This window comes from Lytechinus pictus, chromosome 8 (genome assembly GCF_037042905.1).
Source record: "Lytechinus pictus isolate F3 Inbred chromosome 8, Lp3.0, whole genome shotgun sequence".
Taxonomy (NCBI): domain Eukaryota; kingdom Metazoa; phylum Echinodermata; class Echinoidea; order Temnopleuroida; family Toxopneustidae; genus Lytechinus; species Lytechinus pictus.
The window spans coordinates 22,171,593-22,187,966 of record NC_087252.1 but is presented as its reverse complement, the minus strand read 5'-3'; the positions used below and the strand labels follow the sequence as shown (position 1 = coordinate 22,187,966).

The 16,374-nt window shown below is 38.0% G+C and overlaps 1 protein-coding gene across 1 annotated transcript; it reads right to left on the bottom strand.

Moving 5' to 3' along the window:
- Window positions 1-7,971: 7,971 nt before the first annotated feature.
- On the bottom strand, window positions 7,972-15,307 carry LOC129270024 (uncharacterized). Its single transcript, XM_064103771.1, has 4 exons — window positions 15,011-15,307; window positions 12,724-13,071; window positions 11,158-11,274; window positions 7,972-10,473 (listed from the first exon to the last, which is right to left on the bottom strand). The coding sequence occupies exons 1-3, from the start codon at window positions 15,034-15,036 to the stop codon at window positions 11,271-11,273; spliced, it is 378 nt and encodes a 125-aa protein (XP_063959841.1). The 5' UTR covers window positions 15,037-15,307; the 3' UTR covers window positions 7,972-10,473; window positions 11,158-11,270.
- Between the last annotated feature and the right edge of the window lie 1,067 nt (window positions 15,308-16,374).

The window sequence follows — 16,374 nt, the reverse complement described above, 5'->3', positions numbered from 1 at the left end:
ACATTTTATTTCGATTGAAACCTTACAGGTTCGAAGGTAAGATCAAATATTTGAAAACTTAATCTGTTGAGATTTAATGGTTAATCCCTAGGATTCAACATAAATCCAATATTCGGCTGCTCAATATATATTCACTGTCCTTCTCGATATTTATTAAAATCGTTGCAATTAAGAGTGTATGACTACGTTTCCACTCCTGTCAAACAAAATAAATTGGTATAAAAGCCTATCTTTTCCATTAATTCACAACTTGTTTTCTTTCCTTTTCCCTCTTTCAAACCATTCATGAGCTCTTAATTACAGCGCAAAAGAGCGCACATAATTTCTGCGCTACACAAATTAGCACTAATCATTATTTAAAAAAAAGATATTACTTTAAATTGCACTCCCCCACTGGCCACTGCACTTTTCTGACAATCAGTCACGTACCAGTCTTCCGTTTCCCTGTTAGGATTGGCGTACAGATGGGGGGGGGGGGGCATTGGGGAGCTGTCTGAGAGGTTTTTTTCAAAAGTTGGTGGACCGGGATAGCATCGGAAGCTCTTGACTCTGAACAATTTGCAATTGCTCGTCCGGTGCAAATCTTCGGAAGATCTGCTGTCCTGGTCCACCAACTTTCGACAAAAGCCCTTAATTTTCAAAGGAATCGATGCATTGTAGAGAGTGTCTCGGTATAATGCGAAAACTCTCTTTTGAATGGAGTGCTGCAAAAAATAAAACCTTATATTACTTAATTGAGACATTCTAGAATATTATAGTCTACTTAAAACATATCAGTTCTTTACGAGTAATTTCTTACATTAACCAACCAAATAAATAAAAAAATAGTTCTCATGCAATTCTTCTTTCCTATGACACTGGCATTACAGAACTTTTGGTTTTAGTCCAAAGTGCTGATAAAAATGAACTTAAAATGCCAAAGGCAATCAAAGTCACTTAATTGAGCTAAACTGAAAACGAAGACAAAGTTAATAATGATTATTTCAGCAATTAATGGGTTGATGAATTTGCTCTGCAACAGGTTGATGATCTTGTTGAGAACTGAGAATTTGCTCTTGAATTTAATCGGTGGTGAAAAAAATGAATTTTCATTTTCTACCCCTTTTATGACACTTCAGTTGGAGAATGACAGAGGTATGCCTAACTCTAATTTTCTCAGGTAAGCTGTCATACCCATCAGATCAGGGACTGGGCCATGGGGACAATTTTTTGAGTGGGGGTGCTGATGTAAATTTGAGAAGCAACAAAAAAGGGGGGTTCACTACAAAATGAACGTCAAATTGTTCCCGATAAATTTGAACCCCCTCCCCAACAAAAAAGTGGCTTAACTACAAAAAGCAAAATGAAGGCCATTTTGGTTACATTTTTCCTTTTTTACACATTTTTTCAGAATACCACTGGGTGCTGCCTATGGAGAATAATACACGTAGCACCTCTAACGAACTTAATTTTGGGGGTGCTGAAGCACCCCGCATCCTCCCCTCCGCCCCCTTCCCAGGGCAATACAGAGAGGATAAAGACGTTTTCAAAAAGTTAAAAAAAAAAAGAAAAAGTAAAAGTTTCTATTCCATTCTGATTTACTGACAATCAGTAATAAATAATTTCCCGGACAATGCCACACCTGAGTAAATTCAAGAAAGAAAAAAAAACTCTCAAGAAAGAAATCTTTCTCCAATTACTTACTGGAAATCCTAACAAATGACACTGCAAAGTGAACTTTGAACCACAGGGTCCGTGGTTCAAATCCTACTGAAGCAACACGTCATTTGGATACGTATGTTTTTCTACTCTCCAGTCTGGTTTACGAATACCCATGGCCCTGGGAAGCGGGGGTGGAGCTGGGGAAGTACCCCCAAGGTTTTCCAGATGGTGCTTCGTGTATTATTCTCCATAGGCAGCACCCCCTCTGCATGGTAGATGTGAAAAATGTAAACAAAATTACCTATAGTTTGTTTGTCAAATTTACATCAGTACCCCTGAAAAAAAACTCAGTCATTCCCAGGGCCCTGCATGCGGAATAGCAAGTAAGAAAGATTCTTAGAATACTCGAGTGCCCGGTTAGTTGCCGAGCTACTTGCCGAGTAAGGTTGCCACGATAAAACAGCAATGTGGATAAAATGCCTTGCTCAAGGGCATAAGTGCCGTTTCGGGAATCGAACCCTCGATTCTCGGATCTCCAAACAAGCGCCTTAGACCACTCGGTCACGGCACCTCCTCTGAAGCATCGATAACTCGATTCCATCTTTTGTTTTATTCTTTTGTAATGCACTGACTTGCTCCGCGTGCCAAAGCTAAAAAAAAAACTTCTCATCACTTTTCGTATATTGATTTTGATCTAAGCACGTCTATTCCACGTCACCGAACTGAACAATTTCTAACTAAAAATTGTTAGTGGAATGTGAAAAAATATAACCCTCGTGTTTTCAAGCGAAGTACACTTAATCCACTAACGATTTGTATGCAATGAAACATGCAAAATCTGTTTTCAATTTCTTTATTGAAAATAAGAAATGTTTAGTGTAACACATATATCTCAGTTAATTATAACTAGTGCCCCCTTCCCTCCAAAAAAAATAATAATAATAAATGAATAAGGTATTTCCCAATAGATAATAAATTTGAGAAGACGGATCTGTGACTTTAATTCCTGTTTGATCCTGTTGGTTTCATGCCAACCATTGTTCCAATGAAATGTCGTAATTAGATCTTCAGATGTAGGCCTGTGGGTCAAAACTGAACAAAGAGGGTTTTTTTCCGATTGATGTATAATATGAAGAAAAAAAGAATACTAATTTTTTCTTTGGTAAGCATTTCGAGCATTTTTTTTCTGAGACGGGGGGGGGGGACAAATCCGAAATGGGCACTTGTATTACAAAGGGGGCATTTTGGTGCAAACATATATTTTTACCCTAAGATTGTTATTTTGGGCCTAAATACAACTCTGACATGTCTGTCAATTGCTGTGGCGTTAAGAACAGTTAGGAAAATCTTTTCTACATCAAATGGATTGATATTGGGAAGCAATGAGTAACACTTTCTGGAAGGCAGAGATGTCATATATATATGGGTGCGTCGTGGTCTCATGGTTCTGACTCTCGCCTTTCAAACAGAGGGTCGTGAGTTCGAATCATAGCCATGGCGGGTTTTCCTTCAGCAAGAAATGTATCCACACTGTGCTGCACTCGACCCAGGTGAGGTTCATCAAAAAGCTGTGCGCACCAGAATCGGTAGACTAGCTTAGCCGGGGTAATATAGGAGCGCCTTGAGCACCTAGCAAGGTGGATACATGCGCTATACAAATCCTATATCATTATTACAATACATATTTTTAAAAAACGTAGTTTCGTTGTGATTTTTTTCTCTTTTTTAAGGGGCAATTGTCCCCCCCCCCCCCCAGGTTCCGCCGACATGCTATCAGCTCATGATTATAATGTTCGGTCCTCCAGAATGTTCGGCAATCATCATCCTGATCGTAAGCAGTAACGGATGTACATAAGCCCTATAGGCCTGTGTATTTTTGCCATGGTAAGCATTCTGTGGAATCCGTTCTTGATTCATTGCCAGCCATTGTTCTCAGAGTTGCATAAATGTAACTGAATAACAACCCCAACTTCATTCTCTTCCCCCAAGTCTTTCTCCAAAGAAATATTAATACATGGTTTACATATGAAAACAATGTTCTTAACCACCGCGGCTTGTCCCATCCCATCGACAGATCGAGTCACAGGTGGTCGCGTCGTGTCTTGAGATGGCGTACGCGACCATTCGAGAAAACCCCCCGAGGTTTCACGGGCCTAAAACATTTCCCATGGACTCGTGTGTAAAATGTCACTTTAAAAATCATTTAAAATAAGGATGAACTTTTCGAAATGGTGTGCCTACACTGGAGTAATCATTTACCCGAACGTCCAGTATTTTATCAGTCCCTGTCTGTTTTACCATATTGTGCATATTCTTGTGTGTATTAATATATATAGTCTGTTTTACCATATTGTGCATATTCTTGTGTGTATTAATATATATACATATATATATTAATACACATAAGAATATTCTTGTGTGTATTAATATATATACATATATATATTAATACACATAAGAATATGCACAATATGGTAAAACAGACAGGGACTGATATAATACATGTATATATAGTGTGAAAGAAATGGATGAAGAGAACAATGGTAGGCGTAGGTTAAATCAAGGTTCCCCAGAGCTATCTACCCTTTGGAAAAGTTGGTGATGCCGAAAAAAATGTCTCTGCCGGGAATCGAACCCGGGCCCCCAGCTTTGAACGCCGGTGCCTTAACCACTAGTCCACAGAGACGGGTTAGTGGCTAGGGCGACCCCGATCCGATTGACCGTCAAATTTTCGACACTATACCAATTTTAATTTCCTTTGTCGGGTGTAGGTGGGTTTTGTACAATCAGCTGGATCAAAGCTATTGCTTTGATACAGTACACGTGTACTGTATCAAAGCAATAGCTTTGATCCAGTATATATATAGGGGAAGGCGGGGTAAGTTGAGCATAGGGGCAAGTTGAGCCACCACCCCCTGGTCAATAATGAATGAGGCGGACATCGTGGTGGTTCCATGTATTGATGACCCATCGCATAACCCCTAACCCCACCACATTTTTTCAACTTTGAAAAAAAAGTACTATTTTAGAGGGAAAAATACAAATTTCAACCAAAAAAGTAAAAAAGGGTGTGAAATAGATAAGTGCTTTTTACACGCACACGTCTTTAAATATAATAAAGACATAAGAACAACATTGTTAGTCCAGGTATGAATCTTCATTTTTGTCGTAGTTTTTTACATGATGGATGCATAAGAAATGTGTGGATGCAAAATTATCGCATTAAGTTAGGACTGGGGTAAGTTGAGCCATGGTAATTCTTATGGTAATGTATGTATAAAAAAAAAAAAAACCTTAAAAAGCCATCGATATGCAGGCAGAAAGGAGCAAATTTACATGACGGTTCTTTTCCTTTTAAAGGATGTTGCTATTTATAGAGAATAAGCGAGTGAAAAGACTTTAAATAAAAAAAATTGACATGGTGGTTCTTACCCCACACATTTTGTACATAGTTTTTGTGGCTGAACTTACCCCAGAAGGTGGCTCAACTTACCCCACAGATGGGACAAGTTGAGCAATTTGACATCTCTTTTTTCAAAGGTGACAGTGACTTTCAGTTTGGGGGTAGAAAGTTATATATAGGTGAAAAATATTTCAGAAGAATTAGATTTTAAGGCAAGGTACTTATTTCTTCAAGATCATTAATCATATCAATTCTTACATGCAAAAAGCAAAAAGTGTCACAACTTACCCCGCCTTCCCCTACATATATGTCGGAGTCAATTACGTTTTAACCGATATTTATGGATTAAAGAAAATATATAATTATGTGAAAGCATTCTTGTGAAGGTTTTGTGCTATCATACTATACAACATGAAAAGGAAAAAATAATTGTTTAATTCATTACTAAAGATATCGGTTTCTATTAATATGCACCGTATATATATGTCTATTTTCTATTTTAAAAATGCTACCCCAAAAGAGTATAGGAAATAAAACATTTGGAAATAAAAATCCCCAATAATTACTTGATTTTATTAAACAATGGTTGGCGTACAATCAGTAGGATCATATACAGGAAAGTATGTTCAAATTGGGTATTTATTTTGAATTTTTAACCTGGATTTCTATTCAAATGTTTTTATTTCCTATTCTTTTGGGATACACTGAGTGCAGCATCAGTATTAAACACAAATGTTTCCAACGGATTACCAATTTGAAACGAAAGGTGTATGACTTTTCTTTTAAAACTTTTTATAGTTTTATTATGTTTTTTTTTCTCCAGGAGGTTCAACGGCTATGCTGTGTCAAAAAACAAAAGTACACCCTAATTCACTTCGGATATTTAGAGCATCAAGAGAGGGTAGGGGCCTATCCGGTGGGTGTTGAATCGCTGCCAGAAATTCATCAGATGAGATGTATAAATGTGACCAAATAACAGGCTCAACCTCATTCTGGTATCAAGACTTTATTTCTCCAAGAAGACAGTTTTCAACCAGTTTCACAAGATTTAGACCTCCATCATGACGAAGGCCGTGTTCTTCACCAGCGCTGTAGTGTTTGCAGTCCTTCTCATAGGAACAGGTAGGATGTTCTCTTATTCTGTGTGATCAGATTATTAAGGGGGAGGAGAAGTCGTGTAGTGGTTCTGACTCTCACCTTGTAAATAGAGGGTCGTGTTTTCGAATCCCACCGCGGTCTGGTGTCCTTTGGCAAGGCATTAATCCACACTTTGCCACTCTCGACCCAGGTGCTACATGGGTACCCGGTAGGATGTGAAAGTCATTGTAGCTTGTCCAGTACTGTGTGCGCCTCACCGGCGACTGTCTGGAATACTCCTAAGGGAGTGGAGGATGTGCATACATTGTGTGCGGGAATGACTGATTGAATCCGATGACCGGGGTAATAATATATATGTAAAGCGCTGAGACACGTCGTTCCGATTGTATTAAGCGCTATGTAAAAAGCGGATTATTATTATAAGGGGTCGTGGGGCGGTTTTAAAATCGGAGAATGTGTGGGGCTGATCATGCAAGAAATCACACTCAGATGTTATTTTGTTTTACATCTCCGGTTCAGAGTCTCATAACATCTCTCGTTATTTCTTTCCCTTTTTTCGTTTGTTATCCTTTCTCTCTTTTTTTCATTTATATCCTTTCCCCTTTCCTCATATTTTCACTTTCCCCTCTTCTGATAGTTCGCTTTTTCTATTCTCTTAGTATTCTTTCGCCTCCCCGTCTTTTTTTATTTCTTTCTTCCCAATTACCCCCTTTTCTCATGTTTCTATATCTCTTAATACATTTGTTCGTCCTGCTGCGCTTCGCACTTTCTTTTTAATCATTTGCGCTTTGCGCTCTGCGTTGATACTGTTGACTTAATTGAGTCATGATAATAAAGACGCCCTAAGGGAAAATTTGATTGATTTTTTTCTTACAGACCATTATTTCATTTACCTCGACTTTCCCTTAGTACGTCTGTGACCTACATGGACACCAACCACAACAGTTACTAATCTTGTTCTTGACACCTTTTTACCTTCTCTTTTTCAGATCATGCACAAGGTACACCTATTTGTGATGCATGCCAAGCTGCTGTGGATGCCTTGAGCGCCATTGAAACCGATATAACGGAGGTATAGTGTTTTCCCCTGTTATTTTATCCTTTTTTTGGGGGGGTGGCTCAGTTAGAACAAGTTTTACTAAGGCTCTTCATGATATTTTTATCCCTTTTTAACGGATTTATGCCCCACTCCGTTCCCATAAATCGTGAAAAAATGTCTACATTATGATAATTTGACCTCGTGCCAACGGTTGAGGATTCATTTTGTACCCCCCCCCCTCCCACCCCGTCAGCATTGTCCGAATTTCGCTGGATAGCCCCCTCCCCCTCGAGGAAAAGGGTTGTTTTAAAGTGAACAAAACTATTTTGGTTATCAGAGGAGTAAATGAATGAGAGTTGACATCCAAAGTCATTTTTTTTGCATCAATCGAGGATATTTCCCTTCTCCCAGCATGTGTTCTAAGTACGTGCAGGAAAATTACTCTTTTTTGTCATTCGTATGATTACGTTAGGTAATGGTGGTAATGAACCTATGATTATTTTTACTTTCCTGTTTTTTTTATCTCTTTTTTATTTTTGTCTTGTTCTGTGGGTTATCTTGTTCGTTTTAATGTATTCAGTGAGTCTCCGTAGGCAAATAGAAACAATTTCGTCTCTCTCTCTCTCTCTCTTTCTCTTCCTATATGGAGATTCACATTATACAAGATGTGCTTTTGAGTGAATCTCCCATTTCCACAGATACCTTTTTTTCTATTTAAATTATATATTCATAATTCTACAAAATGCACGTAATTTCATTTTTAAATGTTAATTATTATTGATGTTTTTTTAATATGATTATAATGACAATGATTTGTATCGTATTTTTTTTTATATAAATGCGTGAAAATGGTTTATATTAAGATTTAGGTCATTTCTGTTGGAAATAAATCTGAATCTGAATCTAGCGACTTTTTCCGCACCGCCACTTAGAAACGAATTACAGAACACAGTAAAAGTATTGAAAATGTCCGTCAAATGACAATGAACAGCTAGGAGGTCTTTGTCGAGAATCGGTGAACCGGATTAGCAGTTAATTGGTCCTAAGTTATGGAGCAGACAAACATTTCAAATATGTCCATTGTTCAGACTCCTAGACGAAACTGCTGCTTTGATCCACCATTTTTTCGACAAAGTCTTCTTGGTTGTTCATCGTTATGAATGGCATTCAACCATATATTGTCCATGTTCTTGAAAGAGCTCTGCGTGGCGGTGCGATAACTCGCCATTATCGGGTCATGGCATGAATGAACCCTATCTACACTCAACCTATCTCCTCCGGTAATGTATTATCACTACCAATGTAGTCATCCATTATAATTTTCATTACTGAAATGAAAATGTCGTGATCATTTTTGTCATCACTCTTATTATCATCATAGTTATTTCCATTACTATCATTTTTTTGTTGTTGGTCAGTCATAAAGACGGGATGATAATATTCAAATCTTTTAGAAGGGCATAGGGGCACTACGTGATGAGCGCCAGGGTTGCACTTCGTAATTCCGAAGGTTCTTTATTCGGTAGGTTCGTAATTCCGAAACACGTAAATTGCCTATACCTCGATGTTCGTTAATCCGAAAACGTAAAAGGGTTCGTTAATCCGAACATTTGTGGCTTTATTCCGAAGGTTCGATAATCCGAAAACGAAGTAAGGTTCGATGTTCCGAAGGTTCGTTAATCCGAAAACGAAATAAGGTTCTTTGTTCCGAAGGTTCGTTAGTCCGAAAACGAAATAAGGTTAGTTAATCATTTAGTTTTCGGACTAACGAACCTTTGGAATTACGAACCTCATTTATTTTTCGGATTAACGAACCTTCGGAGTGACGAACCTCACTTCGTTTTCGGACTAACGAACCTTCGGAATTACGAACCTCATTTCGTTTTCGGACTAACGAACCTTCGGAATTACGAACCTTCGGAAATACGAACCTTCGGAATAGCGAACCTTCGGAATAACGAAGCTTCGGAATTACGAATGTATCCGGTGCGCCAGACAAGAACTGCGATATTATATTATTATTATCATTGTTGTAACTTGTTCAGGGTGACCAGACGTCCCGTATTACCCGGGATTGTCCCGTATTTTGCTCCTTTTTTCCGGCGGCGCGTTTCCGTTTTACACCCTGGCGAAGGCAATCTTCGCAAAAATAGCTACAAAGCGACTAGGGAAGAGTCTATACACATCACCACCGCATGCAACACAGTCCAGCCACCAAACTCCAGCACAGAGCAGTGGCTACACGGCCACGGCACTTGTACAGAGAGCAGTCATGAAGTAAATCCGAACATGCTTTTGCAGTGGCGTTTGTATGTACAACTACAAGGAGATCCCGAAGGAGATGAAAAACCTAGAATTCGGACAACAGCAAAAGTTAATTTAGTAAGCAGTAATAATAATGATAAGACAAGAGTAAAAACAAAAGTACAAAACGAAGGAGAATACAGCATGAGTAGAAGTCCAGGGGCCCGTTTCATAAAACATTTGCCGCAGCGGCAACTCCCATTTTCTGCGGCAAATCTGTGTTTCTGCGGCAAATCTCAAAACAGCGGCAAGTTTCCATTTCATAAAACTTTGCCGCAGATACTTTCTGCGGCAAATGACAATTTCAGCGGCAATATTTGACGCAGCTCAAGGAGCTGCGGCAAATGACAATTTCTGCGGCAAATTTGACGCAGCTATTTGAGCTGTGTCAAATATTGCCGCAGAAACAGCTTTTTCATCAAAATACCAACTATTTTGAGGGCCTAAGAGCCATATTGGTCAATTTTTTGATGATTTTGATTTGATAAATTGCTTTTTGTCATTCTAAATAAAAAATACATGTATTTTTACTCATTGACAAATAAAAAGTAGATATTTATTGAATCATCAATCATTCTTTTTAAAGTCAAATTTATTTCAATAAATAGATACATAGGGAACATACATTGTGTTCCTGCAAATCTACACTTTCAAAAAAGCTTTTCTTTATCCTGTAAAAGAATGAATAAATGATGTCTCATTTTGTAAAAGATGTTTCCTCATTGGCTTTTGAGTTTCAATTAAATTCATTTCATAAGTGCTGTTGTTGCTGCTGCTGTTGGTTTTTGCTGATGTGTTTGTTGAAACGCTTGCTGAAGTTGTGGTTGCTGTTAACGTTCCCGGAGTGGTCGTTGTTGAGGTTGCCGGAGTGGTTTTTGCATCTCCTGCAGAAATTGTTGATGCTGCTGTTGTTGTTGCTGTTGGTCAGTCGTTACATCTCCTGTTGCTGCTGTTTTTGCTCCTGCTGCTGTTCATGTGATTGAAGTACCTGAAATAGTAGTTAATTTATAATGCATATAAGCAAGATACCAAAGTTATTCCTAATTTCACTTTCATTGTTAACCTTTAATAGACAGGGGTGGGGGTGGAGGCACCTTTTAATACTTTGCAAGATTTCTCAAAATGGACAAGATCCTCAGGCACCCCCGGGATGATCTACCAGAATAGCCTCACCTAGTAAGGTTTATTAACAGGATTTTGTACATTCAGTTGATTTTGCATCAACTCAATTCATCAAATGAATGTAAAGGGTCTACCAGTAAAAAAAAAAAATCTGTGAGCTTCTTTGGGTAATCTCCCTAAGTCCTTTTACTCCTTAACTGACAAATTAATAATAAAAAATATGATAAAGTGAATAACTAGCATCTATGTTTTTGCAGTAATTTGACATGTTGCATCTTAGGTGGTAGTGGTAGAAATGCAGAATATTCATGTACCAATTTGGCAAGAGAAAGCAAGTCACATTATCTACCAATGATTGATATTGTTTTTTTTTTTTTGCAGCTGTAAAAGAAATATATTAATTTAACACCTCAAACTTTACTTCTAAAATATGGACTGGATTCTTGACGAAGAGCAAATCAAGAAGACAAAAATCATTCAAATTGTTATTAGGTGACTTACTTTATATGCCAAAGTGAATCAAAATTATGATCAAGAGTGTTTAACTTACGGGTGAAATCACATTTCTAGGCTCTTTGTCTGGCTCTCCAAACCCTTCAGTCGTTGAATTTGGCATGGCTTTCTGATACTATCTTGTGTCTTTCTGGAAATGTGGACAAAGCCTCACCTGAAGGAATAAATTAAATTGAAATTTTCAAAAAATGTTTCGCACTATATTTTTTCCTCACATGTATACATTGCAAGTATATCAAAAGAAAATCAAAGGGAAACGTCATTTGACTACTAGGTTTTTATCATGGGGGGGGGGGGTAAAAGGCTCAAGATGGGTTAATATGATGAACAAAACTGCAAACATGCAACAATAGACAGTAATATATAAGGAATCTCTGGTTGAGAAACATCACTTCATATGCTATGCAATTGTTCCTCATAATTTATCTTGCACACACATGTACAGGTAGTGATGATGGGTGAGGGAGAGAGAGAGCGAGCATTGTCATTCTACATGCAAAAAGTATTAAATCCATCACTGGTGTATAGATGGGGGGGGGGGGTAGGCAATGCCCCCCCCCCCAATGTTTCATGACCAAGAAAAAAAAGGGAACAGGAAAGGGTGAAATAGTCTATTATTTTATGATTACGTCAAAATCTTTCTAAAAATTTGATTTCTGTATTTAAAAGTTCAACAATTTTGCTCACTCCCTTCGCTCTCTCGCATCTTTGGAGAACTTTTGTTCCATCCGCCATATTAAGCCCTCTCAAAATATTTGGCTCATTACGCCACTGAAATCCATTGTAAGAATTTTATGGTTGCTTAATGTAAACTTAATCTAACCCTAATAAGACTGCCATGGTATTTTGGAGGCAGGAAAGATGGGCGGAACGGGGGTGGGGGCCCTCAAGAACTTGACCGTTAATTGCGCAATTGTGAAGAAATGCAATATGCCTGCAACATGTGAAAAAATTGTATATTTGATCATTCTAAAATTATTTAAATTTAATTTTTAATTAATATATTTGATTAAATCATGCATGAAATTAGAATTTGGCTGGAAATCTATAAACAAAGCCCTTGAATTTTTTTTGTTTTGTTCAGACACATAAAACTAATTGATATCAAATCCCTTTAATCTGTATTTTTTTTCCTATCTAAAGTATTTCTTTGTTTTTGTTTTATTAACTTTTTTTATACTGTTGACAAAATTTTCTGATCATAAGCACCATGAAATTAATTGATTTTAATCAGTAAAAAAAAATATTAACCATTATGATGCAATTATGAATTTTGGCTAGAAACAGAATTTACATTGGATTTGTTCATGAAATCACATTTTAAAGCAATTCTGACATACATGTACTTACACAACGTTGCGTAATTTCAGAACCGGGTACCCATGTGTCACAAATTTTGTCTGAAAACTCATGAATCTTTAAAAAAAAAAGGCATATAATGACGCGGCACCATCTTTCACGTTGTGGATTTATCGTGGAAATTTTTGGACCCCCACTGCCTTTTTAGGGTTAAATCAGATTGCACACCATGATGGGTTTTACTGATATTCATTTTGCAACCCATATTCAAAGACTATTCATCATATCTGACATTGATTTTTACCTGTGGCAGTATGTTAGTCTCTGCATTTCTACAACTGTGGCCAAATATTCTGCTACAAGTTCATTAGATGGGCCCTTGGCATTTTTCTTATTGTAGGAGACCAGCAAGCCCTGGCTTTGAAGTTGCGGGTCTATCCTTCTCCAGCTGCAATAGCTGGTCAGTTGAGGACTTGCGGCTTGTGTCAGGAGTGGTCTTGGTAGTGGCGGTGGCAATGGCAAAAGCAGACTTGGTGGTGGCAGCAGTGGTGGGCCATCAGTGGTGGTGGTGCCTGCAATTGAAGCATTGGTGAAGGTGGTATACGCCTCATCACAACCAACATTTGCTCGTGCTACCACGCTGCTGGTCTCCCTATATTATGTTTTAAGTAGAATAAACATTAAAACATTAGATTATTAACACATCAACTTCAGAACACTAGTATATTGATAATAAAACTTGTAGATATAGCAGTCAAAGCATAAAATGAACTTCCACAGAAGAGTACATGTACCTTCTTCTAATAGAATTTCAGACCACCTTGAGGATGTTCTGCTCAAAGCAAGGTTTTTATTTGACAACATTGGTCAAAGAGAAACATGGATTTAAATGTCAGAATACAACTCGTATCATTGGTTGATCAATCATACTGTACAATACCCCATTCAGATATATATGTTGACCAATTATTTCTTGTTGAAACACATATGTCTTTGTTATCAATCTTGTAGGGTATAGAGAGCATGCTGATTCTATAGTTATCAGTGTTGTATACCGAGGCCAGCCTCGGGACCAGAATTTGCGTCCTCGCTCGGCCTCGAAGCCTGATGTCTCGGCCTCGGTCGCTCTGTCTTGATGTCTAGGCTCCGGGGCCTGACAAATGCGGTCATTTCCAGCACATACATTGTGTCCATCATCAACGCAATGTGCAATTTCTAATGCACACATTATTATTAGATCTAGATTCCACCCCCCCCCCTTCCTATAGATTATATATACCATTAATATATATATATTTTGCCTGTTTTTTTTATTTATTCTATTTATTTATTTTCAATTTTTTTAATTCAATTATTCATTTTTTTTTCTTGAGGGGGGGGGGGGTCAATGGTCAATTGAATTCAACAAAAAACATGCAAATTTTTTTCAGCGGTCTCTGCCTCGGCTGACCCAGCCTCGGATACAACACTAATAGTTATGCATTTAGATATGATTCACACATAGAAGTGTTGTATTGTCTAAATTTAAAAAAAATGGTCTATTGAGAGACACAATCCTAACGTCGATGCATAAACTGTAAGCTAAAAAAAGCAAAAGTAGCCCCGGTATTGATTGATTTGTTTTCAATTTTGAAAGCAGGAGAACGAACGCCTTTTTTGAGCTTGCACTTTATGCATCGACGATAGTATTGTGTCTCGATAGATCTTCATCCATGTAATCGAGGCAAGTGTATAATTTTTCCCCCTTTAATTTGGGGTGATATGGTGACCACAATTCTACACCATTTGTCTGCCAACCATTACACGGACGGCTTCCGGGCTGCAGCCCGTACAGCGGGCCGCAGTTGCCTGGGTTAGTCGAAATCCGCCATCACAAAATCAGATTTTGTATAGAGTCTAGATCTAGAAGTTAGATACTCTAAAAAAGACCCCAATTTTTGCTAACTCACAGCTTTAAAAAAAAAAAATTTTGCCTTTTTTTATTACTGTCTGGCCACCAAACTTTTTATACTCGCAAGCCACCCCCCCCCCCCTGAAAACGATAAGAAAAACAATCCCTCACAGTGTCACCCCCCCCCCCCCAAAAAAAAAAAAAAACATGCCCAAGCCGAGGCCAAACGTTAGCGTGAACACCAATACTAATAGACACCCATTTATCCATGCTTCTCGAGACTTGACTCTGACTGTATATTTGATAATTTGTTGCCCGTGCACAGCAACCCAAGCCACAAAAAAATAAAGGCTCACTCTCACACAGCTGTTCACATATCGCACTGAATTAGGTAATTAAAGACTAAAGTCAGAAAGAAAGACAAATGCAACTCAAGACAAGTCGCAACGCCGCTCATTCGAGCTCCACCCCACACACATCAACACTACTGCCGTGTACTACGCCGAAGCTCAGGGATAGCGACCACTCGGCATCTCGATGATGCCTCCACGATATCCCCGGGCAAAATGCATGTTTACCTCGTAGAAAACGATGGAAATATGATATGTATTATCAATGTCATTCTTTCGGAAGTGATTTATTTATTACTTTATCAAATGATGTAATAATTGAATAAATACGATAATTAGAAAGTACTTACATCTCCGATTCAAATTTTACGTACATTCTGTCACCATCAAAATTTTATCGCAGACGACGTGTGTGAAGATAAAAAACCGGCTGTACCGTATATATAGTATAAGCTGCATATATCAGGCTCGTTCACGAACTATTTTTCATTCATTTATTTTTATTTACGATAACAATTTGTTACTGGTTTTATGAAACGGATATTTGCAACTATGACAAGTTGCCATTGCAATAACAAGATTTGCCATAGAAATGGGAGATGTTACAGTTGCAAGTCAAAAGTTTTATGAAACGGGCCCCTGTTGTTTCCACCTAAACGATGAATTAAAATTATATGCTATTTTTGCGAAGATTGCCTTCGCCAGGGTGTAAAACGGAAACGACATTTCCGTTTTACACCCTGGCGAAGGCAATCTCCGCAAAAATAGCTAAAAAGCGACTAGTGAAGAGTCTACGTTTGCGTACATTATCAGCTGGGCGCGCGATGTAAAAGTCCGCACCGAAGAAATCTGCAAATCTACAAATGCATGAACACGAACGTTTGCCTTGATCATTTGCCTTTGCCGAATTGCTGGTAATTTGCCCTCTCACTGTCATGGAAGAAGAATAACACATTCCGTCACCATTGTTGGTATGACACTGCATTATTATATGAGTAGGATGTCAAACAGACCTTTATTTATTTTTAGATGAAAGAAAAGCAATCATTATTATAGGGTATAAGTAAGGCAATGTTTGTTGATGCATTAATTAGTAATGTAAGATTAAGATTCTTACAAGTTTGATGAATATGTGTTAAAATAAAATTTATGTTTTCAGTTGTTGGCAAGAAATTCTTATGAATTCATTTGGTTTTTTAAAACGTTTGTTTGATGTAGTTTGTAGTACCCCAGGACCAAAATCCAATTGAAACCAGTTGGATTTCCAACTGGTTTCAATTGGTTTTAACTGGTTTCAATTGGTCTTAACTGGAATTTAATAATTTCCAGTTGAAACCAATTGAAACCAGTTGGGCAACTGGAAATCCTAACTAGAACCAGTTGGGTAACTGGAAATGACTTCCAATTGGAAATGATTTCTAACTGGAACCAGTTGAGTAACTGGAAATCCCAACTGGAACCAGTTGGGCAACTGGAAATCCTAACTGGAACCAGTTGGGTAACTGGAAATGACTTCCAATTGGAAATGATTTCTAACTGGAACCAGTTGAGTAACTGGAAATCCCAACTGGAACCAGTTGGGCAACTGGAAATCCTAACTAGAACCAGTTGGGTAACTGGAAATGACTTCCAATTGGAAATGATTTCTAACTGGAACCAGTTGAGTAACTGGAAATCCTAACTGGAACCAGTTGGGCAACTGGAAATCTTAACT

Coding starts and splice junctions, on each gene's coding strand:
- LOC129270024 (XM_064103771.1), bottom strand. CDS start 15,036: ATGTACGTAAAATTTGAATCGGAGAT. Junction 13,072..15,010: donor GTAAAATTTGAATCGGAGAT/GTAAGTACTTTC, acceptor AACATAATATAG/GGAGACCAGCAGCGTGGTAG.